At 41.0% G+C, this 27,048-nt stretch overlaps 2 protein-coding genes across 3 annotated transcripts in view; both read right to left on the bottom strand.

Moving 5' to 3' along the window:
• LOC115151025 (myosin-binding protein H) lies at positions 1-16,492 on the bottom strand. Its single transcript, XM_029694928.1, has 12 exons — positions 16,145-16,492; positions 12,241-12,378; positions 11,127-11,294; positions 9,115-9,203; positions 8,681-8,876; positions 7,164-7,303; positions 6,738-6,897; positions 4,961-5,097; positions 1,955-2,147; positions 1,327-1,386; positions 507-547; positions 1-387 (listed from the first exon to the last, which is right to left on the bottom strand). The coding sequence occupies exons 1-10, from the start codon at positions 16,398-16,400 to the stop codon at positions 1,343-1,345; spliced, it is 1,521 nt and encodes a 506-aa protein (XP_029550788.1). The 5' UTR covers positions 16,401-16,492; the 3' UTR covers positions 1-387; positions 507-547; positions 1,327-1,342.
• An 807-nt stretch (positions 16,493-17,299) lies between these two features.
• The window catches only part of LOC115151024 (neuron navigator 1), a 152,862-nt gene continuing 143,113 nt past the window's right edge, over positions 17,300-27,048 (bottom strand). For both annotated transcript variants that reach the window (XM_029694926.1, XM_029694927.1), the window contains 6 exons: positions 25,586-25,740; positions 25,419-25,490; positions 23,527-23,723; positions 23,162-23,280; positions 22,555-22,764; positions 17,300-22,175 (listed from right to left, as the gene is read on the bottom strand). In XM_029694926.1, the coding sequence (XP_029550786.1) occupies positions 22,086-22,175; positions 22,555-22,764; positions 23,162-23,280; positions 23,527-23,723; positions 25,419-25,490; positions 25,586-25,740 (843 nt within the window). In that variant the 3' untranslated portion in view covers positions 17,300-22,085. The remainder of the gene's footprint in view (positions 22,176-22,554; positions 22,765-23,161; positions 23,281-23,526; positions 23,724-25,418; positions 25,491-25,585; positions 25,741-27,048) is intronic.

Here is a 27,048-nt window from a genome sequence, read left to right as displayed (position 1 = left end):
TAATTTTTACTTCAGGTTAGAGAAGGTTTATTCAATTGTAGGTTTATTCAACAAAAGAAAAGCATTAAATGAAAATATTGTAACACATTCCGAGGTTTTACATTTTTAATCTCCAATCAGTAACAATCGATTTGCTCTATATAATGGAGACCTATTCAGAATTACATTGTGACACAGACAGTAGTTGATATCTGAGTTGGTTGTGGACATGGATATGAACTCTATACCAGAGAGTACTAAGGAAGAAAAAGAAATAAAGGAAAGAAATAAAAATCTTCATAAATATAGGAAAGGGTAGGATACAGCGGTTGTAGGCATTAACCATTTCATTGTTTGTTCTCTCCAGTCAGTCATATGTACATGTTTTTTCCAGCATCCAGAACCGTCCTGTAGAAAAACAAGTGGCATTAATAACTTTAAAACTCACCGAAAGTTATTTAACGTCTCAACATATTTCACATCAAAAGAGAGAAAGTACAGTTTAGAGCTTTTAAAGACCACCTCACCTTTTTGTAAAGGCCTCATTCCGCTTGCTTCTAATTTGGGACTGTAACAGATGTAAAGAACAGGTGTCAATTCACATGCCATATTTAGCCAACTGTGGTGGTTAGAACTGCAGTAGCAGGCCTACAAAATGTATATTCCAAGAGTTTAACGTAAAAAAAAATAATGTTTAAAGACTGCAGCCAGTACAAATATTCATATTACACAAAAAAAATTTTTTTGCAAGTGAACAGAGCTGATAGTATCCCCCATGGAGATTCAACACCTTGGTGGGTGAAAAGCTGCTTGCAATACTGTGGATCCTGGTAGTAAATTGCAGTGTCTCGCTGGTCCCTAATGGGCCCGCTATGCTGAGTCAAGGAAATAATGTAGTCCCCCAACTGAGTGCAACTCCACTGTACATGGAGCCATTACAGGGCTAATTTATGAGCAGCAGCTAGGACTAGCACTCAGACCCTTGCAATTGCAGAGGCCACCTTCCACCTCCCATTTTAGGGCTCTCCATGTAAGGCCAGCCTTTGAGAATATGTACGTCATACCAGGACTCAAATAGACTTTGGTACATATTAAAATAAATGTTGGTGCTACATTTTATGTGATAATATGGGTACATATAAACTTTCTCTCCAATAAGACCAAAGTCAAAGCAAATGAAATGCCAAGATGGATTTTATTTCTTTAGTAAAGATATTAAAGAAGTATATTTTGTAACAAAGTGGCCTTTATTTAGTGAGTCGATCAACTTCTGATTTCAGGCCGATCTTGTAAATTGAAGGCCATTTTCCACATGAAACCTTATTAACGCCAATAAGAGCGACTGACCTGTATGCATGTGCATTTACTGTTCCTTCTTGTCTTTGTCAGCATCTGCTTGCCCAGGCTCTGTCGAAGTAAATATCATTCATTTAGTGATCGTGAACCAATGGCAATATTTCCACACAGCCTGATTTCAAATACAGCACATATCGAGAGTGTCTGAATTTGCATGGATAATGAATATAACATAAAACACCACTAAAAGTAGAAATACATTTGATTACAAAAGCATGGTCTATATTATAGACGAACTCGCTTCATACTTTGTGAGGCTTCTTCCTCGGGTAAAACCATGTATGAGAAAGCACTTTCCCACTGGGTACAGACATCAATTCAACTCTATTCCAAGTTGATTTAACGTAATTTTATTGAAATGGCATGGAGACAACGTTGATTCAACCCGAGAGTGCCCAGGGTGTTCGAAATTAAGTTACTTTAACATTTGATCATTTAGTCATTTAGCTAAAGCTCTTATCCAGAGAGACTTACAGTTAGTTACTTAAGTTGAGACAACCACATACCACAGTCATAGTAAGTACAATTTTCTCAATAAAGAAGTTATCCTACTAGAAAAGACAGTACTAGCAGGAAAAAACAAGTGCAAATTATTTATTTTTTCACCACAAAAACTTACTTCTGACCTCCAGCTTGCAGCCGGTGTCGACCTTCCCCAGTGTATTCTCGGCTCTGCAGACATACTCACCACCGTCGTATGGGCCAGGCTTACGGATCTCCAGGGTGCAGATGCCCCCTGTGCTGATCATCCTGTACTTGGGGTTGTCCATGTTGTTGAGAATCATCTTGTTCTTCATCCACATAATCTTAGGCTGCAATGACATAATATGTGATTTATATGTTTCATATCAATTGTTTACTTCAGCTTTCGTGTACTTAGAGTATGTATTACTATGCACGATACTAAAATCCTACAATGATCAGCGCATCGCAAAGGGGACATACACTACATGGCTCATCGAACATCACATTCCAAAATCATGGGCATTAATATGGAGTTTGTACCCCCTTTGCTGCTACAACAGCCTCCACTCTTCTGGGAAGGCTTTTCACTGGAACACTGCTGCATGGACTTGCTTCCATTCAGCCACGAGATTACCATTCAGCATTACTGAGGTCGGGCACTGATGTTGGGCAATTAGGCCTGGCTCGCAGTCGGCGTTCCAATTCATCCCAAAGGTGTTCGATGAGGTTGAGGTGGGGGCTCTGTGCAGGCCAGTCAAGTTCTTCCACACCAATCTCGACAAACCATTTCTGTATGGACCTCGCTTTGTGCATAGGGGCATTGTCATGCTGAAACAGGAAAGAGCCTTCCCCAAATTGTTGCCACAAATTTGGAAGCACAGATTAATCTAGAATCTCATTGTATACTGTAGCGTTAAAATTTCCATTCACTGGAACTAAGGGGCCTAACAGCCCCAGACCATTATTCCTCCTCCACCAAACTTTACAGTTGTCACTATGCATTGGGGACGGTAGCGTTGTCCTGGCATCCTTCAAACCAAGATTCGTCTGTCAGACTGCCAGATGGTGAAGTGTGATTCATCACTCCAGAGAATGCGTTTCCACTGCTCCAGAGTCCAATGGCGGTGAGCTTTACACCACTCCAGCCGAAGCTTGGCATTGCGCAAGGTGATCTAACGCTTCGATCACACCGATAACGTAATTTTCATTTTGGTACACCGGAATTACATTCATTTCCAATGAAACTCTACGTTTGCCTTGCAGCATTGCGTTGCAGAGGCTGTTGCAGTGCGTTCGGTGTGGTGCATACGTTGGATTTATCGAATGTATGCATCAAATGTTGAACTTTTGATGCATATATAGCCAGATGATGTTGCATACTATTTTGCGCAACAACGCTGTCGGTGTGTTCAAAGCGTTAGGCTTGTGTGCGGTTGCTTGGCCATGGAAACCTATTTTATGAAGCTCCCGACGAACAGTTCTTGTGCTGACGTAGCTTCCAGAGGCAGTTTGGAACTCGGTAGTGAGTGTAGCAACCGAGGAAAGATGATTTTTACATGCTATGCGCTTCAGCACTCAGTGGTCCCTTTCTGTGAGCTTGTGTGGCCTACCACTAAGCTGCTGAGCCATTGTTGCTCCTAGAAGTTTCCACTTCACAATAACAGCACTTACACTTGACCGGGGCAGCTGTAGCAGGGCAAAAATTTGACAAACTGACTTGTTGGAAAGGTGACATGACAGTGCCAAGTTGAAAGTCACGGAGCTCTTCAGTACGGGCCATTCTACTGCCAATGTTTGTCTATGGAGATTGTATGGCTGTGTGTATATTCAAAATACAAGATGGGGGAAAATTGCAGAAAAGAGGGAGGTGCTAAACAAATCCTTTCATCATAATTCATTTTTTTAACACTGAAAATAAATGTTTTTCCTCCATTTACAATTAATTTGTTCTCGCATTTCAAAACTATTTCCTTGCAATTTTTTTTTTGCGCCAATCTTTAACTTAAACATTAACAAGTGTGTTCTGTCCACTGTTCCGCGAATGTCCAGCAGAATCGTTCCCTTTTCCCGCATTTGGGCTTTTTAGATGTGGTCACCCTAATTCCACTGGTGGAAATATTGCTACTGCAACATGTTAACACCATCTTTTCACATGTGAGGAGAATAACATCATTTCAACCCCACATGTGAATCTGCAATTCCACAAGTGAAAGTGAGATTTTCATGTGAAACGGAAAATGTGATTTTCACAAGTGAATGGTTTCACATGTGAAAATGCAATTCTACATTCTACAGTTTTTTCACATGTGAAATTTGCGGTTTTACATGTTAACTTTCACATGTGAAAATGCAATTCACGTGAGGTGAAAACATGTTATTCTCCTCAAATGTGAAAAGGTAGTGTTAACATGTGAAGTCTAAATGTAAAATATTTAAATTTAAGCTCAACATGTAAAACTGCAAATTTGACTTGTTCTTTTGTAAGGGTCAGTGTAAAGGCCCCCCCATGGTCACCTCAGGGTAGGAATGTAACACATCTGACCCGTCCACCCCCTCCTCTCTGCCACCCACCCACTCCGGCCCAGTCGGCCAGGAGTCTAAGGTTCGGCTCAGAGGGAGACTATCATAACCTAAAAAATGCTGCTCTGCTGTGGCGACTGGCAACCCAGTGGATCTGGTGGGAGGGGACAGGCTGAGCTGGAGGCTCAGACATCAATCAATAAATTCTATTTTATAAAGCCGATTCTTACATCAGCAGTTGTCACAAAGTGGTTATACAGATACCCAGCCTAAAACATGCAGGAGGCTAACAAGGAGACTAAAGAACCCTCATTCCATAGACTGTGTAGAATCAGATTTAAAACAGATAAAACTACACCTTATGGAACAGTGGAGACACACACCCATGTTTACACATTCACATAAGACATGCACTCTACACACACGTACACATGGATTGTGTATTGTATTTATGTGGTAGTAGAGTAGTGGCCTGAGTTCACACACTTAATGTGCTGTGAAAAGTGTTCATGTAATATTTTAAATAATATATAACTGCCTTAATGTTGCTGGACCCCAGGAAGAGAAGCTGCTGCCTTGGCAGTTATGCTAGCCTAGCTTAGCCTACAGTATGAGAGCGTTTGTGAGAGGGAAGTTTTACCTTGGGGCATCCCCTCACAGAACACAGCAGCTTGGTGCTGTAGCCAACAGTGGTGGACCTGTCGTTCAGAACAGTGGTGAACTTGGGAGCCTCGGTGAAGTCATGCTCCACGAACGGGGTAGGTTTGTAGTCAATAACTGAAAAATAATGAGACAAGCATGAATTAGGTCCTAAATGGGGGCAACTACAAGAATACTTTATTGTTCCAGTCGTTCTAACATTCTCTAACGTTGTGGGGGACCCGTTAAAAAAAACATGTTAAATTAGAATTTTCACATGTGAAATAGCTGTTTTCACATGTTGAGCTTAAATTTCACATGAAACCGAATTTTCACATTATTACTTTTAAAGTTCACAAGTTAACGCCACCTTTCAGATGTGAGAAGAAAAACATTTTCACATCACATGTGAATTGCAGTTGCATATGTGAAATTTGCTGTTTAACATTGTAAATATGTAATGTGAAAATTCGATATGCAGTTTCACGTGAAAAACTTTGAAAAGCTCACATTCAAATGTAGAATTTCAAGTTCACATCAAGAAAATCAATCACATATAAATCGAATGAGCAGTTTCACATCTAAAAAAAAGTCATGTGAAAATCCATTTTAAACTTCACATGTCTGAAAACCATGTGTCTGTTTTTCCCATATGATTTTCTTTTACATATGATTTGTTCACGTGACAAATTCATGTGAAACGTCACGTGTCCGAAAACCATGTGTCTGACTCATGAAAATGTCATGTAAAAATATATATACAGTACGAGTCAAAAGTTTGGACACACCTACTCATTCCAGAGTTTTTCGTAGTTTTTACAATTTGCTACATTGTAGAATAATAGTGAAGATATAAAAACTATGAAATAACACATAAGGAATCATGTAGTAACCAAAACAGTGTTAAAGAAATCAAGCCACCTTTTGCCTTGATGACAGCTTTGCACACTCTTGGCATTCTCTCAACTAGCTTTATGAGGTACTGTAATCACCTGCAACGTATTTCAATTAACAGGTGTGCCTTGTTCATTTGTGGAATTTCTTTCCTTCATAATGCGTTTGAGCCAATCAATTGTGCTGTGACAAGGTAGGGGTGTTATACAGAAGATGGACCTATTTGGTAAAATATCAAGTCCATCTAATGGCAAGAACAGCTCAAATAAGCAAAGAAAACTGACTGTCCATCATTACTTTAAGACATGGTCAGTCAATCTGGAAAATTTCAAGAACTTTTAAAATTTCCTCAAGTGCTGTCGCAAAAAACATGAAGCGCTATGATGAAACTGGCTCTCATGAGGACCGCCACAGGAAAAGAAGACCCAGAGTTACCTCTGCTGCAGAGGATGAGTTAATTAGAGTTAACTGCACATCAGATTGTAGCCCAAATAAATGTTTTACAGAGTTAAAGTAACAGATACATGTCAACATCAAGACTGTTGGAAAATCATTCCTCATGAAGCTGGTTTAGAGAATGCCAAGAGTGTGCACAACTGTCACCAAGGCAAATAGTGGCTACTTTGAAGAATCTAAAATATATTTTGATGTGTTTAACACTTTTTTGGTTACTACATGATTCCATATGTGTTACTGCATAGTTGTGATGTCTTTACTATTATTCTAGTGTAGAAAGTAGTAAAATTTAAGAAAATCCCTTGAATTAGTTTGAATGGTACTGTGTGTGTGTATATATATAAAATGTTCTTTCCACGTGTGATTTTCTCATGTTTCTTTTTTTGTAAAGGACTTTTTTTTTAAAGGGTGTGTGGAGAGAGTCTCACCCTCCTTCACAATGGTGGCTTCTCCCTTGGTCACGGCACATTCCTCACTGAGTCCGCACTTGTTCTCTGCAAAGACCCTGAAGGTGTAGGTGTTGCCCATAATGAGGTCTGAGATGGTGGCATTTAGTCTGGTGTAGTGCTCCAAAATGTTGAACCAGTCCTGGGCAAGAGACCATATGAGTATTAATAATATTTCAATGTCTTGTTATTACACATATTGTATTTTCTTTTTGAAGTCAATTTTTTGGTGTAAAGTATACTGAGATGTACTTTTAAATAACATTTTGGGGGATTTTATTTGATTACATGGAAAATATTTGCTGCTGAATCAATGGGAATTGTGTATACGAGATGGCTACAGAAGTTGTGAATGACTCAGTATGTCATTCACTTTGACATTGTATGGTAAGCAAGAGGGTTTCTCACCCCGGTCTTCTTGTCAGCTTTCTGGACAGTGTAGCCTGTGATCTCTGTGTTTCCATTATCTTTGGGTACGGTCCACTCCAAAGCAACGTTGAATCCCCAGACATCCACAATCTTAATGCTGGCTGGTGGCCCGGGTAACTCTGTGGGAGAGCAAGCGCCGAGATACATGGTTCAATATGGGTTGCATCATTAGTATCAGTAAACTCACAAAACTCAATCTCCAGATCAGTTCAGACCTGACCAGAAACAACTCCTGGCCCTAGTTATGATCAAAATATACCTACAGTTGAAGTCGGAAGTCTACATAGACCTTAGCCAAATACATTTAAACTCAGTTTCACAATTCCTGACATTTAATCCTAGTAAAAATTCCCTGTCTTAGATCAGTTAGGATCACCACTTTACTTTAAAATGTGAAATGTCAGAATAATAGTAGAGAGAACTAACTATTTCAGCTGTTATTTCTTTCATCACATTCCCAGTGGGTCAGAAGTTTACATACACTCAATTAGTATTTGGTAGCATTGCCTTTAAATTGTTTAACTTGGGTCAAATATTTCGGGTAGCCTTCCACAAGCATCCCACAATAAGTTGGGTGAATGTTGGTCCCTTCCTCCTGACAGAGCTGGTGTAACTGAGTCAGGTTTGCAGGCCTCTTTGCTCGCACACTTTTTCAGTTCTGCCCACAAATTTTCAATAGGATTGAGGTCAGGGCTTTGTGATGGCCACTCCATTACCTTGACTTTGTTGTCCTTAAGCCATTTTGCCACAATTTTGGAAGTATGCTTGGGGTCATTGTCCATTTGGAAGACCCAAGCTTTAACTTCCTGACTGATGTCTTGAGATGTTGCTTCAATATATCCAGATCATTTTCCTTCCTCATGATGCTATCTATTTTGTGAAGTGCACCAGTCCCTCCTGCAGCAAAGCACCCCCACAACATGATGCTGCCACCCCCGTGCATCATAACGATGGACATTATGGCCAAACAGTTCTATTTTTGTTTCATCAGACCAGAGGACATTTCTCCAAAAATACATTTTCCCATGATGTCAAGCAAAGAGGCACCGAGTTTGAAGGTAGGCCTTGAAATACATCCACATGTATACCTCCAATTGACTCAAATGATATCAATTAGCCATTCAGAAGCTTCTAAAGCCATGACATCATCTTCTGGAATTTTCCTAGCTGTTTATAGGCACAGTCAACTTAGTGTATGTAAACTTCTGACCCACTGGAATTGTGGAATTGTGATAAGTGAAATTATCTGTCTGTAAACAATTGTTGGAAAAATGACTTGTGTCATGCACAAAGTAGATGTCCTAACCGACTTGCCAAAACTATAGTTTGTTAACAAGAAATTTGTGGAGTGGTTGAAAAACGAGTTTTAATGACTCCAACCTAAGTGTATGTAAACTTCTGACTTCAACTGTATTTTATATGACAGGCTAATGCTGTGTCATCATCTGTTTTGGAAGTGAAAACAAGGTTGGATAGTCTAATAGAATTTGACTGACCAATAATCTGGATGATGATAGCAGCTTTGTCCTCAAAGTCGTCCACCTTCACGCACATTTCGTATGAGCCAGAGTCCACCCTCTCTGCTTGACGGATGAACAGGATGCTGTCTCTGTCAGATGTACGGATGTTGGCCCTCTTTGAGTCGAGGGGCTGTCCATCCTTTAACCAGCTAACCACTGGCTTAGGTTTGCCCTAGGAAAGTAAAGAACACAATGCTGGGCTCAATCAATGGTCTTAACTTCCATCTGAATGGACACATGCTATAACATCAAGTCATTTCACGTCATTAGTGCCAGGAATCTTTCCTGACCATGTGAAAAACCTATAGCCCATAGTTGTAGCCTATAGCTAGGGTCCAAAGGTTTTGGTCCTGCTCAGGTCATGTGGTTTAGACACTCCCAGGCCTACCCATCTCATAATGCAAACTCACAGAGTACGGGATGACAATGTTGATCTTCTCGCCGACTTTCTTGACATACCTCTGCCTCAGGAAACGAGGGAGGCGGACTTTGGGGCGAGCTACAGACAGAAAAAAATTGTTTACGAATAATAATAATAATAATCAACCTGTTCAAAGAAGTAAAATGACTCTGAAACTGTGACCCACACAATGGATAGGACACTTCAGAGATACTTCAGAGCGAGCAATTGAATGTGTATCTGAAAGAATAAAAAACAACTTCCTCATAACCCACTCTCTGTACCTTCAGCTTCGAGACAGATTCTCCTGTACTCCAGTCATCCAGAACAGATCTAGTTTGGTGGGAACCAAACACCTGCTGAGTCTAGCGGAGTGTCACTCACCAGAGCTCTAAATAGGTCCCACCTGAACTCATGCCATGTCGCAACACATGATGTAGATCTACAGTTACCCCAGCCCACACTGTTAAACAGGCTGCAGTAAGAATCACACAACTGTACTGTAGATTCTCCAAGACCATAGGGTTCCCCACAAACACACCATTCACAGCCAATGGCTTACTGTGTTAAACATGGACAGAACGGTTTACATTTGTAAATAACTAATATTCATATAATTGCAAACCTGCTCTTATACAAACCTATGCACTAGTGCCAGTGCTCTAGGCAGAAATATGTGCTGCTATCAGAAAATGTATTTAAAACAAAACAATCAACCAACTGGGGAATGGGCATGGTAGAATTAGGTGTGTTTCTCTGTGGAGTGTCCTGACTTGACGCTCCTTATGCGGCGATCAGGTCAAAAGAGAACTGCCTTGTCCCCGTCAGAGTCTGTGGCATGTTTCAAAATAAACACAGGGTCCCTGGTCGTCTCAAAGGACTTAGATGGCATACGAGACGTTAGATCCCTCCCCTGTCCCCACCCCCTCTGTGTAGAGTGGACACTTTGGAATGTCCCCCATCCCCACCCCCCTCGACTGATAGCACTTGTTTCCATCACTCTTACATGGGTTGGCTTGACACCTCTCCAGCACGCATTCTGACCGGGGAGTCAACTTAATGCCAAACCTTCCGAATTGAATCCGTGTTAATAGCAGACACATGCCAACTATTTTTCCAAGGATTTGTGGGAAAGTTAGCGGTCGTTCCATTGTGTGGTAAACCAGATGCTTTTATTGGTGGACCAATGTCTAAGTTTGACAGTGGGACTGTGGGGCATGGACTCTGACACTCCGTTTGGGGGTCGGCCATTCCCTGTATAAGTCCTTGGGGTTCAGGTTTCATTCCCCTCCACTAAAACTCTCCATTACACATTTGCTGATCCCTGCTTACATAAATAACATTTTAATCAACTCTCATTAAAAAAAAGTAGGTCTACCAATTACTGGTTTTGATATAATTATTTTACCGTATATTCAGAAAAACGGACTTTGGATAAAACACAAAGTCCAGGGCGTACCACTGTATACAGTACATTCACTTGCTTCCAGGATGATTGCTGTAAATGAAGAGGCTTGACTAACCATTAACGGTTATCATTGAGGAAGACAAAAAGTAGACAAAGTAAGAAGACACAGGTGAAAACATGCACCCAAAAGGTGTCGAAGGAGGTAGTATATTTATCTTTTTACATATGGGGAGCTTAGACCGAGGATCTCTACCCGCCCCCCCCGTTGGTGGCAACAATCTGGGAAGGCCACAGTTGCGTTATTCTAACAGGCCAGGGATGTGACAACAGCCGTTGGATATCTGAGATGGAAATCAAGCTGAGCCGTTTCTCCCTAGCTGTTTCAACATCTGCTCTTTTAAAAGCCATTTTCAACGATAAAGACTGACACCGACCACCACGAACAGTTTGGACTTGCTGTTACTGCCGCCCAATAATACAATACTGTCTACTTGAAGTCCATGGAAGAAAACCCACACATCTGCTGGTTGGAAGAAATGGACCATGGCATGCTTCTGAAGTACAGTAGTTAAGGGCTGTGTGTGAGTGAGGACTATTGTCCAGGCTTTGCTTACCCCCAACTTCCTTGACCAGAACGGGGTCGGCGATGGTAGCAGGGGGGCTGCGGCCACCAGGGTTTACAGCAACCACTCGGATCAGCAGACGGTCGCCGGTAGTCTGGTTCTTGATGACATAACGGCAGGACACGGTCAGATCCTCGTTGGCTGCTTTCCAATCTTCAGCTGTGACAGGAAAGTGAACAAACTCAGTACAAAATAGAACTGTGGCGGGAGAGTGATCACAGTGAGGACAATACGTATCAGCTAATAGCTCAGTTCATGAGTTCTGTCATTTTATTTGACAGGACCTTCAAGGTACACCTTCTGTCCAGACACTGAGCAGACAGCAAGATGAAAGAGACAGGTACAATTGAGAAACATTGAGACAGATATGGAGAATCTTCAGTCCTTCACTGAGTGAAAATGTTTACTACAGGACACATATTTCAATAAATTATATTTCTAGTGGTGACTGAGAATAAGGGGAAGTACTTGGATGGAAAGTATTGTCATGACTTATCTTCCTATCTGGGCCCAAAACCATATTTTTAAATGGATGAATTAAGGAGATTCATGAATAAGAATATCATATGTTCAAATTTTCCAGGTGCATTATTACATTTGCAAGGTGAAATGTGTAGTTGCATTACTATATTTTCTTCTCTGCCGTTTGACTTGAGTCTGTTACTGACATTAGCAGAAGGTTGTGATCTAAAAGCAGGCACCAGCAAGTCCATGGCACCGCCGGTAATGCCTCTCTCCTTATAGGGAGAGGTTAGGTACAGTATAAATCATCTAGTGACATGCATGGGACAGATGCAACTGATAGGTCTGACCAGCCCCAAAAAATATAATTTAAAATGGCACCTGCTTAAAGTGGGACGCAGCCTCATCGTTTGGTGTTAGGTAAAACAAATCGCTAAACATTTTTTAAGGTTGTGGTTAATTCTCTATTTTACCTTACAAGCATATCAGAGATGTACAAAATCCAATGGGACAACATAACAACATTCAAAGAACTTAGTAGTCAAATGGTAGCCTGGTCACGCCCATGATCATAGGAGTTGGCAAGACTGCACAAACAGATCTGGGACGAGGTTAGTTAAGGTAGTGGGCTTGAATAACTTACTTCCCTCCTTGGTGATTTCCACAGTGTATCCATCCAGGCCAGAGTTGGCTGGAATAGTCTTTGGAGGCCTCCAGGTGATGGTCACTGAAGTGTCGCTCTTGTCGTCCACTGTCACTTCCAGGGGCTCACTGGTGGGCTCTACAGTTGGGAAACGCAAACAAAATTCAGACAACGCGTTGTACAACTCGGAAGTGAGATGAAATATTAGCCCTATTGGATTATACATTATCAATCAAAAACAAAGTAATACAGCTCTATTCAGTTTGGAAATGCTAACACAATTCAGAAAATGTACAACTCGAGTTGCAAGAGGAAATAATTCGCCTTATTGGGTTATCATATCAAACGTGGCATTAGGGCTCTACATTGTTTAGAAATGCAAAAATAATGCAGACAATGTACAACTTGAAACTTGGAGGACATGATACTGGGTTATCATATAAAATATTTAAAAAATGTAATAGGAGAATGTGTGAAGAGCTTCGTAACGGTTTGACCAATCTTTCCTCTGACTGTCGAGTTGGTTGACCTTTGGGGGATGGGGGTGGGGGGGGGGTAGGCGTTTGGGGGTTCCTCTACGGAGGCTGCGTCAGCAGCAGCGGCTGATGTTAAATGTGCATTTACATAAAAGGTCAGAGGCAGCAGGTATGAGAGCAGTGTTCTAGAATCCATTCCAATGCCATGTCTTACTGAACTCCTCTTTGTTCATCCAGTAGAGAGATGAAAACAGTCTACACCTATTCAATCTGCTAAGGTGCACTAGGTTTTAACTAGGGCCAGGAGTGTTCCCCTGGTCAGGTCACATGGTCAGGAAAAACTTTTGAATGCATTATATGTATACCAAACTAACTATACCTTCTCATGATCCCATATTGGAGTGGATTGGAATTGGACATATTCAGATGTGAAGGTATAATTGATCCATTTCACATGAACAGGGTTTACTCCTTCAGCAGCAGGGGCATCTCCCTCTGTGGTTGAGGCAGCTGTTGCTGCAGCAGCATCAGCTAATGTTTAATGTTAGAGATTCATCTAATGAATTAGTTCAAATAACATAAGAGCCTGGTCCCAGATCTGTTAACTCCTATGATAATGACCAGAGGAGTTGGCAAGAAAGAAAGCACAAACAGATCAGGGACCATGCTAATAAGGCCATACCTACCATGATGGGCAAAATGCCCAATTATCATTGAGATCGTCTAGCTCTTTTTATTTTCTTCATTTAACTTGGCAAGTCAGTTAAGAACAAATTCTTATTTACAATGACGGCCTACCCTGGCCAAACCCTAACCCGGAAGATGCTGGGCCAATTGTGCAATGGGACTAGTTGTGATACAGCCTGGAATCAAACCAGGGTATGTAGTGACACCTCTAGCACTAAGATGCAGTGCCTTAGACCGCTGCGCCACTCGTGAGTTGGTGCTGTTAGCCAAAAGCTATTTGCCATCATTCTAAACAGGAAAATCCATATTAAGTGGCATATGATGAAGTCCCTTGGCTCCTTATGGATTGGTAGTGAGCCTATTACCATCAGGGTGGGCCACAACCTCAGCATCAGCAGCGGGGGTGCCTTCCTCTGCAGCAGTGGCGGCGGCTGCTATTAAGTAAACGTTAGCAAGATGTTAGAGCAAAAGCTGACTTTAAACATGTCAAAAGATGTTACAAAATGAAAAGATGTTGCAGAATGTTACGTGGATAGGAAGTACCGGTACATGAGTAAAGAGATAAAGAACTTACAGTAAAAGAGGTTAAGTAGCCTAGTCAAAACAAACATGTTATTCTTGGCTTTACCCTTGGATGGTGCCTCAGCGTAGGCCCACCCACTGGGGAGCCATGCCCAGCAAAGAGCTTATTACAGACAAAAATACTCCTTAAGTTTCATCAGCTGTCCGCGGGTGAAGAAGCCAGACTTGGAGATCCTGGGCTGGCGTGGTAACAAGTGGTCTGCAGTTGTGAGGCTGGTTGGGTATACTGCCATATTCTCTAAAACAATGTTGGAGGTGGCTTATGGTAGAGAAAAACATTAAATTCTCTGGCAACAGTTCTGGTGGACATTCCTGCAGTACATGTACATGAGTAAAGAGATAAAGAACTTACAGTAAAAGAGGTTAAGTAGCCTAGTCAAAACAAACATGTTATTCTTGGCTTTACCCTTGGATGGTGCCTCAGCGTAGGCCCACCCACTGGGGAGCCATGCCCAGCAAAGAGCTTATTATAGACAAAAATTCTCCTTAGTTTCATCAGCTGTCCGCAGGTGAAGAAGCCAGACTTGGAGATCCTGGGCTGGCGTGGTAATAAGTGGTCTGCAGTTGTGAGGCTGGGTGGGTATACTGCCATATTCTCTAAAATGATGTTGGAGGTGGCTTATGGTAGAGAAAAACATTAAATTCTCTGGCAACAGTTCTGGTGGACATTCCTGCAGTCAGCATGCCAATTGCACGCTCCGTCAAAACTTAAGACATCTGTGGCATTGTGTTGTGTGACAAAACTGCACATTTAGAGTGGCCTTTTATTGTCCCCAGCACAAGGTGTGCCCGTGTAATGATCATGCTGTTTAATAAGCTTTTTGATATGCCACACCTGTCAGGTGTATGGATTATCTTGGCAAAGGAGAAATGCTCACTAATAGGGAGGTAAACACGTGTGCACAAGGAGCTTTTTGTGCGTATGTAAAATGTTGGTGATCTTTTATTTCAGCTCATTAAACATGGGACCAACAATTTATGTTGCGTTTTATATTATGTTTGTTCAGTAGTTTGATTACTAGCCTATAGGAAACATATATGACGTAGTGAATGCACTCTAAATTAAGTATACCTTGTCAGCATTGCGATGCATGAATTACCATCTGGCTCAGCAGGCGGCTCAACAGGCACCTCAGGTTGGGAAAGAGCCTTTTCAGCAAGAGCAGCTAACGTTAAAGGTTTGGCATTATGGTATGTTAGTTTGCCAGCTGTTGAGTGTAGTGGTGTTATTCCTGGATGGATTATTATGTTTGAAGACACACAAACAATGTAAGCTACTTCCTGAACCATTAGAGAGTAGCCTATGGCCGAGCACAATGCTTTATCCAGGGAATCAGGGTGCGCGCAAAGATACACAAAGGATAGAACATTGGTGTCCACTGAATCACCATTAATCAATAGCTCATATACAGTATACAGTGAGATATCGACCTTGACTAGGTAGTCAGGCTATCAAGTGCCTTACACCAGAGGATCCTAAACTGTGGGGCCTTTCAAGAGTAAGTTTAAAGACGGACTGAGTTCCACCCCCACAAAACTGTTCCCCAATGCAAGAAGGGGGGCCTCCAGTTAGGGAACCCCTGCCTTACACAACCACTTACACAACACACTGTAGGCTTGTCGTCATGGAGCCCACAATGATTCTTCTGCAATGTCTTCCGACTCTTTAGGCCTATCTCAAAAGTAGGGGCTTCAGTGCTTTACCGTTTTCTCTTATGAATCGATCATGGACGAATGTTGCATTTTTTACCAAATGATGAGGAAGAACAGACTTTCTCGAAATACATGACATGAAGGAATATTTTTGCAGGGTTTGGCGGTGCGCAATGGGAGTTAGTTATATTTTGGACCAAAAATGGTAAGACTATTTATAGAAGGCTCTTGAAGAGATCCAGTGGCAAAGGGAGCGAAATAAGATCCTTGACCTCCATTGAAGTATTGGGTATATTAGAAAGACCCATTAACAAATCATGTCAAAGTTGTTTTAGCACTCCTGGGAACTTAGGAAAATGTTAGGTATGCCCCTTGCGCACCAAACAAACGTCACCATGGCTCATCCATTCAGAGAGGAGATCAATGATATAACTGACAAAGTAGCCCACATGTGCTACTGCTAAAAGCCCAACCGAGGCTCATTTCATGGAGCATTATTGCATTACCATCTGGAGGAGGGGGTGTGGGTGCTTTGGGCTGCTCAGGCGCGGGTTCTGCGGGAGCCTTTTCTTCGGTTGGAGCTGCCTCAGCAGGGGCAGCTGCTTCGGCAGGGGCAGCCTCTGCCGGTGGAGCTTCGACCTCGGCAGGGGGAGCAACTTCAGCAGGAGCCGCCTCCGCGGGTGCAGGTGCAGGTGCTTCCTCCTTCTTAGGAGCAGGCTCTTTCGGGGCTGCCTTCTTGATAGGGGCAGGCTTCGCAGGCATGGTGGCAGTTTCTGCTACTCCCAAAGTCAGTAAGTCCTCAAAGAGTCATCACTTTAGAGGGAGTGGCAGGCTATATAGACAGTGGTCACAGACTCCACCCCCTAAGGAATTTTCTGTAACAGATACTTGACTGAATCTTGGACCTTATTATAGACCTAGTAGGGACATCCTAACACTTTCATTACCCCATTGAAGTGGCAATGTAAAAATGGTTAAAGTTAGGGTTCAGGGTAGTGACGTCCCAAGGATTCCGAATAGCTCTAACCCTAGTATGAATAGGGACGATTAGGCCCGAGAGGGGGTCCAACCGGCCCACGGGTGGTTTGTGAAAAATATATCTATATAAATGCTTTATGTATATTTACCCCAAAAACATGTGTGTGGGGGGGTGAACTAAATATATTTAAAAAATGACTAAAACCAAATCAAAACTATGTAGAACTGATAATGGACCAACTGTACATCCATACAGTTTCTTGACTGTGTCCAGCCAGCTAATAATCACTGAAATGAAAGCTAGACAGTCAGGGAGCATTATATATTCCAAAAACGATAGAGGACGAATTCTCACAAATTTTGACGGCAAGGAAATATAACCAATTTTCAGTGTGGCCCTTTGGACCTTGATGAAGGACGAATGCGGCCCCCGGGCCAAAATGAGTTTGACACCCCTGCCATATACAGTAGCCTAGGTGAGCAGGGGGGTTTACCCTGTGTTTCACTCAGTTTCCAGTTCACTGATGTGTTTGTTCTGATAAATTACTCTTATATACACAGATATGATGATTAGGCCACAACCCAAATGCACACTGACCGCTCTTAAAGGTCTCAAGCACTCTTTGATTGCAAAATTGTATTCATCATTTTAAAAGGAAGTATTTTTGCAATTATGAGACAAATCATATATGACATGATTTTATTGACTGGAACGAACAGCGATAGGTGGATGAAAATGTCATTTCAGAAGCATGCCTACCTCTCCATGTATTGGGCTCATCTCTGGAGTGATAAGTTATTAATCTTGTAATTGGCCTTTATGGAGTTTTTTGTTTTCCTTAATGATTGTTGTCGCGTACAGTATGCAGAACTATTTACAATGTTTACAATTATGAAATCCTGTACAAAATAGATAAATGAAATTTTACAAAGGATTCCTTAGAAAAAGAAATATCAAATATCAGCATATTAAAAAGAAAAAGCTTTTTCTATATAGAATGAACCCCTAACAATACGTTGATGCTATAACATATTTTGTTCACACACTCATTTGGCATGCATTTACAACATTAAAAAAATCCATCACATTTGCCCGTCAGTGACATTAGATACCATTATTACAGTTTTTATATTTTTATTGTGAGTCAATAACAAGCTTTGCAAAATAATTATGACTATTCAGCAACCTGTATTGGCCTTCATCAAGTGGAAATACTTAATTTCCAAGAACTTCAGATTTGTTAACGTTTTTTTTGAAGACCCTGATATAAAAAAACATTGATTTATCTTAGATTCTTTTTTTTTAATCAAGTTTTTATGTTGAACTATGATCTTAGATAATAATTCAATTGTGCCCAACTGCAATACAGGCCTAAACCTTTGGACAACAAACTCTATAACCTACACATCATATCCCTCATGTGACCGACCTGAGTACAAACCCGGGTTTCCTGTGCGCCACAAGGGTATGTTAGCCCACTGAGCTAAAGCCCAGGTTTTACCACCAAAGTCAGGTGGTGTCTCGTGGGGCCAAGGTTTGACACAAAGCATCCCTTCCATTGTCAAAGGTCACTCTGTCTCAATGCAACACTTGCATCAAAATTCACATTAAGGCATAGTCAAACCCTGCCTGGAAAATTAACTCATAATCGTCATTTGGTCCAACTTACTGCAAGACTGGGGCAAGACTGGGTTTGTTAGCTTTCAGAACAATTTTGACCATTTTTTTTTCTCTAATTGCCAACACCAGTAGAAGTTGCTGCATAGTCCTGATACAAAAGATAGTTAGCAAAACACACAGCACAGCCACTACAGCACAACAGCCACAACGACCAGTGAATGAGATGAAGAATGAGCAGAATGGCATTTGTTTGCTTGCATACATAGATAACGGGGTATAATATACTCTTCTAAATAGTAAAACAATGCAGAGTAGTTAATGAGGCGAATCATTAAGATGACAGAAGGTTCATATGGGTCTAGTAGGCTGAGTTTACACAGGCAGCCCAGCTCGGATCTTTTTCCACTTATTGGTCTTTTGACCAATCCGATCAACTCTTTCTACAATAATTAGGCAAAAGATTAGAACTGCGCTGCCTGTGAAAACGCAGCCATGGTGTCATTGTGAAATGGATTGGCCAAAGGGGCATCTTTTCACACATATGATTTATCAAGGATTCCTTTCAATTTGTAAAAATGTGACCACACAAGGCAGCAAAAGCCATTCGCTTCAAGTCATCAGATGGAGTCATTTAACAGTTTGATGCAAAAGCATACAAAAAAATGAAGTAAAAAGGGAATGTACCATGTTTTAACTTCATCGCAGTGGTTTAGTTGCACTGTGCTTAATAATGACCTTTGACAGTGTGCAACATTTCTTTCTGTTGTGATAACCATTGTACAAAGAAAGCAATCTGACATTAAATTACACTTTATATACAGGTGACTTATGATAAAGGGATTATACATCATTAGTGTGAAGAGTCCAAAACACAGACTGATTCTCCTACATTGTTTCAGCATCAGCCAGTATGGCCAGTTGTATCTTTTGAGAACACTACTGTAACCCACTATAATCTAAAATGACCCGATTATACAAAGATGTACATTGTCTTTGACTTCTACCTTGTTTTGATTAACCTATCTTTATATATCCATGCCTCTGAAGTGGTCCTTGATCATCGCTATGCGCAAACAGACCTTTCTTCTATTTTATGCTGTGTGTCTGAACGGTCATTACCTAAACTAAAGATGAGCAAAGCAATAGTACCAGTCAAAAAGAGGGGAGAGCACCATTGGTTGCTACAGTAGACAAAAGACTGTTAATAGCAGAGTTAACCTGTGTCTGATGAAAAGGATTTGTGGGGTGCAACAGAGAACTCTAAATAATAATGTTCACTCACCCGTCTTGGTAATAGGCCTAAATACATGTTTTCTACAAGAAAAGGCTATATTCGAAAGCACCTAAATGATCTGCGATGTTATACGGCTACCGCATTGAGTAAAAGATCTACATGTACATTCTTTTTAGCATTTTTATACTCTGACCCCAAACTAGACTGTGAATATGCAAGATTACAGTAAAGTATTTGGTTCAGCATATTAGATATTTGCGCCATGCAACTAGTGTAGATAAAATAACTGAAATCGATATTGGAAATACAGCATTGAGCAAAGTAACTATACCGAATCATGTCGTGGAATAGATTAGACCATACCTCACCATATTCAAAATAAAAGCCAAGCAATATCTAAGCTATACGCAAATAGTAGTTGCTTAAGCGTTATTCCAAAAAATTACTTTCTTAGTAATACCTGATTTTATATGTGGGTAGTACTGGCATGGCCTTATATCTTCAAACAAATAGTTGGATTTCAAATCTATGTCTGTATGTCAGTTCAGTCAAATAAATTAAAATGTATGCTGCTTGCAACAAAATGAGGAACTAGTACCACAGAAGCTGAAATTAGAATGTACTGATGACATCTTTAAATGTGTTGGTTAGAGTGGACAGCATTTTGTAATTTTGCAATGAATGATAAGTAAAGATATTAACCATAAGGAAATAACCATGTGTCTGTGTGCTGCTCTGTTCAACCCTGTTTTCTCACTTGACCATGAAAGCCTGATCCCCATCATCTAGCCTACCTGGAACATATTGTTTATCCCTCAAATATAGTTAAGTGACATTAAAATCAACCCTGAACTACCCACGGTTCCTCACAGTTGACCTGCAAAAAATAATCAGCTGGCGGGTGGAATGAACACATTCTTATCAAAGGTTATGTTGGTGGAATACACCATCATGGAAACGGGTGCTGTGTGAGTGAAATCCCCGGTCTGGAAAGATTTGGAGTCATTGTAGACAAGGACAACAACCCGGTATGGATACAGCCTGCAAAAGTGCAAGCAGGTATTTGTTTATGTTAATTCAGTTAATATAAGTTCATTATTACAATAATTCAGGCTTTCATTTATTTAGACCATACGCAGGCCATATAAAGTTTAATCCTGTGAGGCTGGTAAACGTTTGAGTAGCCAATAGCCTACTGAATGAATGTAGGCTATTTTTACAGCCTACAGCCTATTCAATTATGGGAAATGTTTACTTACGTTTGAATGTAAAGGTATTGTTTTGTTATGTCGGCTATATGCTTTCGTTAAGTAAGAAGAAGGCTAATTAAAAGGATCCTATTCAAAGAGATTTGAGTTGTCAATGTGCCGCATTGCATTGTGAAAATAAGAACATAGGCCTTAATTCATGGCATGGTTTCATTTTATCCAAACATTGAACAGACAAATTAATTCCTGCAGGGAATGGGAATAGCCTGAGGGGTAAATGTGGAAGACACATTTCAGTTGAATGCATTCAGTTGTACAACTTCCTAGGTATCCCCCTCTCCCTTACTACTCTGGAGTCATAAAAACAGTCAAACAAATTGATGTTATTTGGAGTGTCACGGATCGTCTCTTGGAACAACTCTACGCAGAGAAAATTCTGTCCTGATGTCGGATATCAGGTGAGGCTCGGAAATGATGTGGACGGGGCGGGTGCGGCTCCAAAAAACTGACCTGTGCAGGACTACACTGAACTATGCGTGGGGGCAAAAAGTAAATGTCCTGGCACTCACTACTCTGCTCTGAGGCGATGGTTATAAAGCAAAGCACCACTGTTGTATACTGCTGTTCATCTTGAGGTTATCATAAGGAATATATTTATTAAGGCATTCAGTATGTTTGGTCACAGAGTCAAACAAGTTCACCTGGTTATGTATAAGAGTTGCATATGTCTAAGATTTGGCCTTCAAAGATTGATTGATCGATATGTATTCAGGACCAGGACTATACAACCTGACAAGCCATACAACATGCCGTCATACTCTTCCCAATAAGCCAAAACGGGTCTCAAACTGACGTGATTTTACATGCACACTGCAGGCCATGTTGGTGTTGTTGAGCAAAAGTTGACAAGCAAGAATGGTGCTTTTTTTTTGTCATTTGAATTTGCCGTTGGAAGAATCACTTGCTTAGACCAATGAGAGATGAGGATTAATTTCTAAAGTAAGAGTGATACTTATTATCTAGATAATTAGCACCTGTTTCTATCGAGGGTAGCAGTGATAGAGAGAAGGCTTCAGTAAAGAAAGAGAGACTTTATACTGTGTATTGTGAATATAACCTCTACTTCAAGAAATCAAAATGTTTTCTCTCACTATAATATCTGTTGGTATGACTTGGCATGATTGAATACAATTTCAAAACAGCAAAACAAAATGGCTTCTCATTCAACCATATGTAGTGTGATTGTTGTTTGCGGAGATTAAAGACAAGGTCCAAAAGGAGCAGAAAACTATAATGGAGTTTTTGTTCCTGAATATTATGAACTGTGTATACTAGAGCTCACATAGGGGTAAATATTTAGGGCTACTTGAAGGGCTAGGTTTTGAGTCTACAGCTGAAGTTGATGTTCAAAATGTAGGGAGGCTGGGGTCCATTGTTTCTCTGTCCGGAGATTCAATGCAGTTGGCTGCCTCTTGCAACTTCAACAACATAGCCATCTGGAACAACAGACAGAGATGGAAAGGGTCAGAACAGGTGAAGCATTTCAAATTAACTCTATATAATGTACAGTATTGTGACAACGATACCTTCCAAGGACATACAGTAATAGAATTGAGATACAGACAAGGCCAGAGAAGGCCTTTACAGCAGGGTTGGGAAACAGGTACCACAGGCTTTTGCTCCAGCCCAGCTCGTGCTATACACACCTGATTCAACTAATCAATAAATCACATTGTTCAAATTTGACCACTATCACAGTAGGTGAATCAAGTGTATCGTTGCTGGACCACAACAAAATCATACACACACTGTGGGGACCTCCAGGACCACAGTTGCATACCCCATGGTACAAATATGGGAAGTCGAGTGTCTCACCAGAGGGTCCAGGGTGTCCATGGAGCTGGGTGGGGTCTCCTTATTAAGAGGCCTGGCTGAGGCCTCGCTGGGCTGGCCTGGGCCTCCAGAGGTCATGCTGGGGGGAGGCAGGTGGAACAGCTTGGCCTGGTCCTGTTGGGCTGAGGGCCAGGGCAGGGTGCCCCTCACCCACTCCACTGGGTCCTCCCATACCGCCTTCTGACCATGCACCTGTGGCACAAAGCCACAATACGTCATACTCGGAGCACATTGAACGTTTTAGTAATTTAGCAGACGCTCTTATACAGAGTGACTTACAGTTATTGCATTAGACAGGTGAGATAGCTAGGTGAGACAACTACAAATCACAGTCATAGTAAGTCCATTTTTCCTCTAAGGAAGTTATCAGCAAAGTCAGTGCTAGTTTGAAAAGAAAAGTGTGAGTGTTATTCCTTGCAAGATCTTTGCTCCATCCATTTACTTTACCTGCAATTCACCTAGCCTGGTCCCAGATCTGGTTGTGCCGTCAGGCCAAACGTTTGACGTGACAATGACCATAGGAGTACAGCACAAACAGATCTGGGACCAGGCTATAATTCATCTACCAGGACAGTAAAACCTGTCTGACCTTAATGCCATCCTTGGCTCCTTCCTGCAGGTAGGGGATAATGGAGAGGTTCCAAAGGTCAATGAACCAGGAGCGGAACTCCTCCACAGTCACAGGACAGGACAGGAAGAAACACGGGCCTAGAGAGAGGGAGAGCGCAAGAGAGAGAGAATAAATAACATTAAATGACCACATCAAATCAAAACCCACAGTCTATGGCCCAGAGACAAGAATCAGATCTCCAGGAACTAACTTAAGGTATCACTTTATTTGGATAGCATGTAGATTTAGATCTGTAGATCATCCATAGGGGACAATCCAATTAAAGTGTGACCTAACTTTATATTTGTGTATTATTTCCCAGTTATAACAGAATGTTTTCCTACCGATGAGGAAGTCAGAGGTGCTGTGTTTCTCCAGGAAGGTGTGCAGGTGGTACCACAGCTTGGGCACCCAGTCCAGCACCCTGAGGAGGTCCTCGTTGGCCAGGCTCCTCTCGTCCTCCGCCTCCATCAACTTCCTGTGCAGGTAACGCACCAGGAAGCCATTGGCTGGCTCCACATTATTAGAGAATGTCACCATCCTTGGGGTCAGGAGAGGGTCAAAGGTCAGGTCATGCTGTATGTATCATAAAGTACTTTTCTATTATATATAGTGCCTTCAGAAAGTATTGACACCTCTTTTTTCCAAATTGTGTTGTGTTACTGCCTGAATCTAAAGTGGATTAAACTGAGATTCTGTGTCATTGGCCTACACACAATACACCATAATGTCAAAGTGGAATTACGTTTTTAGAAATGTCTTGAGTCAATAAGTATTCAACGCTTTTGTTTTCGCAAGCCTAAATAAATTCAGGAGTAACATTTGTCTTAACAAGTCACAATAAGTTGCATGGACTCACTCTGTGTGCAATAATAGTGTTTAACATGATTTTTGAAGGACTATCTCATCTCTGTAACCCACACATACAATTATCTGTATGGTCCCTCAGTCGACCAGTGAATTTCAATCACAGATTCAACCACAAAGAACAGGGAGGTTTTCCAATGCCTCATAAGGAAGGGCACATATTGGTAAATGGGTTAAATAAAAAAAAGGAGACATTTAATATCCCTTTGAGCATAGTGAAGTTATTAATTATACTTTGGATGGTGTATCAATACACCCAGTCACTACAAAGATACAAGCGTCCTTCCTAACTCATTTGCAGGAGATGAAGGAAACTGCTCAGGGATTTCACCATGAGGCCAATGGTGACTTTTTAAAATAGTTACAGTTTAATGGCTGTGAAAGGAGAAATCTGAAGATGGATCAACAACATTGTAGTTACTCCACAATACTTACTAACCTAAATGACAGCGTGAAAAGAAGGAAGCTTGTACAAAAAAAATACATCTGAAAATGATGTCCTGAATACAAAGTGTTATGTTTGGAGGAAATCCAACACAACAAATCAATGAGTACCACTCTTCAAATTTTCAAGTATGGTGGTGGCTGCATCATGTTATGGGTATGCTTGTCATCAGCAAGGACTATGGATTTAATAAAAAAAATTTAGCTAAGCACAGGCAAAATCCTAGAGGAAAACCGGGTTCAGTCTGCTTTCCAACAGACATTGGGAAACAAATTCACCTTTCAACAGGACCATAACCTAAAACACAAGGCCAAATATACACTGGAGTTGCGTACCAAAATGACATTGAAAATGGCTGTCTAGCAATGATAAACAACCAACTTGACAGAGCTTGAAGAATTTTTTTAAGAATGTGCAAATATTGTACAATCCAGGTGTGCAAAGCTCTTAGAGACTTACCCAGAAAGACTCACAGCTGTAATCACTGCCAACGGTGATTCCAACATGTATAGACTCAGGGGTGTGAATACTTATGTAAATGAGATATTTTCGCATTTCATTTTCAAAGCCAACGCAAACATTTAAAAAAAAATGTTTTCACTTTGTCATGATGGGGTAGTGTGTCGATTGGTGAGAAGAAAAACATATTTAATCAATTTTGAATTCAGGCTGTAACACAAAATATGCAATAAGTCAAGGGGTATGAATACTTTGAAGGCACTGTTTTACATTGCCAATTTTCTAACCCCTGTCCCTATTCATTAGACTGACAACATCCCAATTTAAATATGCATCAAAGCATACTTTGGATGCATGACAGGGATATATTGTAGCCTTAAATAAGATGTTTTAAAGGCTAGGTCAGAACAAAAACCTGCACACAGAAAAAAACACACAAACAACTTAATTTGTCTCTTCATTCACCTGAAGCTGAGGTGCAGGCCATGGTTCGGGGTCATCTTCACCGGCTGGTTGGTAGTTCCAATGATGTAAGGACTGAAATAAAACACAGAATCATCACAGCTCAGATTAGAAACAATAATGTACTAGATGTTTGATAAAAGGTTCCATTTCAGTGTTAGTCTGCTCACCATTTGTGGTATTTGCAGGTGAGGGCCCCGTTGACAAGCTCGCTGATGGAAGTGGCATCATGTATATCATCCAGGATAACCACCAATGGAATTTCAGCAGTGCTGGTTTCCCGGTCAATCTGATTGGCCAGGTTGGACAGGCAGAGCTGGAGATCCTGTTGAGAGGGGAGTGAGAGAGAGGTCATGTTATTGATGTATGGTGATATTAAATCACAAACCCGAAACCAGCTTTCTGTTGGTCCTGAACTGTAAGGTGTACAAGCCTTTTCTGCCAGCCCAACACTAACACACCTGACGATTAGAGGTAAATGTTTAGTTAGTGCCAATGCAGATGCTATTTTAACTCTGCATATTTTGTTGTGAGGATACAGAATCAATAGACCATTTGTGACCCGATTCAGGAAACTAGGTGTATGTCGCAAGTCACGACTTCACTGGAGAGCCATTTGAACATAAAACATGTTTTTTAATCAAAATGCATTTTTTGGCCTTCTCAAATACAGTATGTGAACTTTCATGTGCCTTAATAACAAAACTTTTATGCCATCTGTAAATACGAAAAAAAGTTGTTAAATTACGAGCCTAGTTGGTTTAGCCAAAGAAAAAGCCAGGGACCTTCCCGCTAGCCATGATTGTGTGAGATAATGAGTGGGCTGGACATGCTGAGAGATACGTTTGATTGGTCTGCGGTGTAGCATCTTGTGTCGATAAAATGAGCTGCTCGTTATGAATAGATAATCCTTTCTACTGCAGTTTTTTTTAAAGATAAATAATGTTAGCCATGGAGAACTGCAAATATGTTGCTACTGCTCTCAATAACGTTGCTGCCCTTAATTTATCAGGTGCTATCGACAACAGTCTGAGAAAAAGTTGTGATGGACTACTTTTTGGATGACAATCGTGCCATGTTGACTCTTACTCTGAAAATGAATCAGACGATGAGGAAATCCCTGATTTGGGTAAAAACATTTTAGTTGAAGAAGACATTGTAGAGTCTTCTGATGACAGTGATGGGGAAGAAACGGTGATCAACACTTGTCACGGAAGAAGTTTACAGAGTTTTGAACGGGCCAAACAAGCTGTGCAAACTAAACGGAAATGACACAGGACTTCTTATTTTAATAAAAGGTGTTGCAGTCTGCCGTGAAGCTTTCATCCATGTATACGAGTAAGAATCTAGCTACAGTTTCAGATATTATAAGTTTCTAATTTTGTCAGAAAGTTGTTTTCATTGTAAGTTAAAGATCGCTGTTAGCTAGCCAGCTGGAGTTCTATGGTTGGCTTGCTAGCTAACATTGAACCTATTTGGTTAACTTTAGCAAGGTACTGTATGACAATTGGTCTGTATTGCTAGTAACGTTATTCTATGGATTGGGATCATAGTTCATTTTTTAGCTAGCCAACGTTAATGTGACATGCCCAAACAAAAGACCCCAAGTTAAAGCTTGCTGTTACCTAGCTAA

The sequence above is a fragment of the Salmo trutta genome, chromosome 16, assembly GCF_901001165.1.
Source record: "Salmo trutta chromosome 16, fSalTru1.1, whole genome shotgun sequence".
Lineage (NCBI taxonomy): Eukaryota > Metazoa > Chordata > Actinopteri > Salmoniformes > Salmonidae > Salmo > Salmo trutta.
The sequence above is the reverse complement of the archived record's forward strand: the minus strand, read 5'-3'. Positions and strand labels throughout refer to the sequence as shown.

Excerpts from the sequence above, each read along its gene's own strand:
- LOC115151025 (XM_029694928.1), bottom strand. The coding sequence starts at position 16,400 with ATGCCTGCGAAGCCTGCCCCTATCAAGAAGGCAGCCCCGAAAGAGCCT. Across the intron at positions 12,379-16,144 it reads CACACCCCCTCCTCCAGATG|AGCCCACCAGTGAGCCCCTG; the intron begins GTAATGCAATAA and ends TCCCAACTGTAG. Across the intron at positions 7,304-8,680 it reads TATCATCATCCAGATTATTG|AGTTACCCGGGCCACCAGCC; the intron begins GTCAGTCAAATT and ends GCTCTCCCACAG.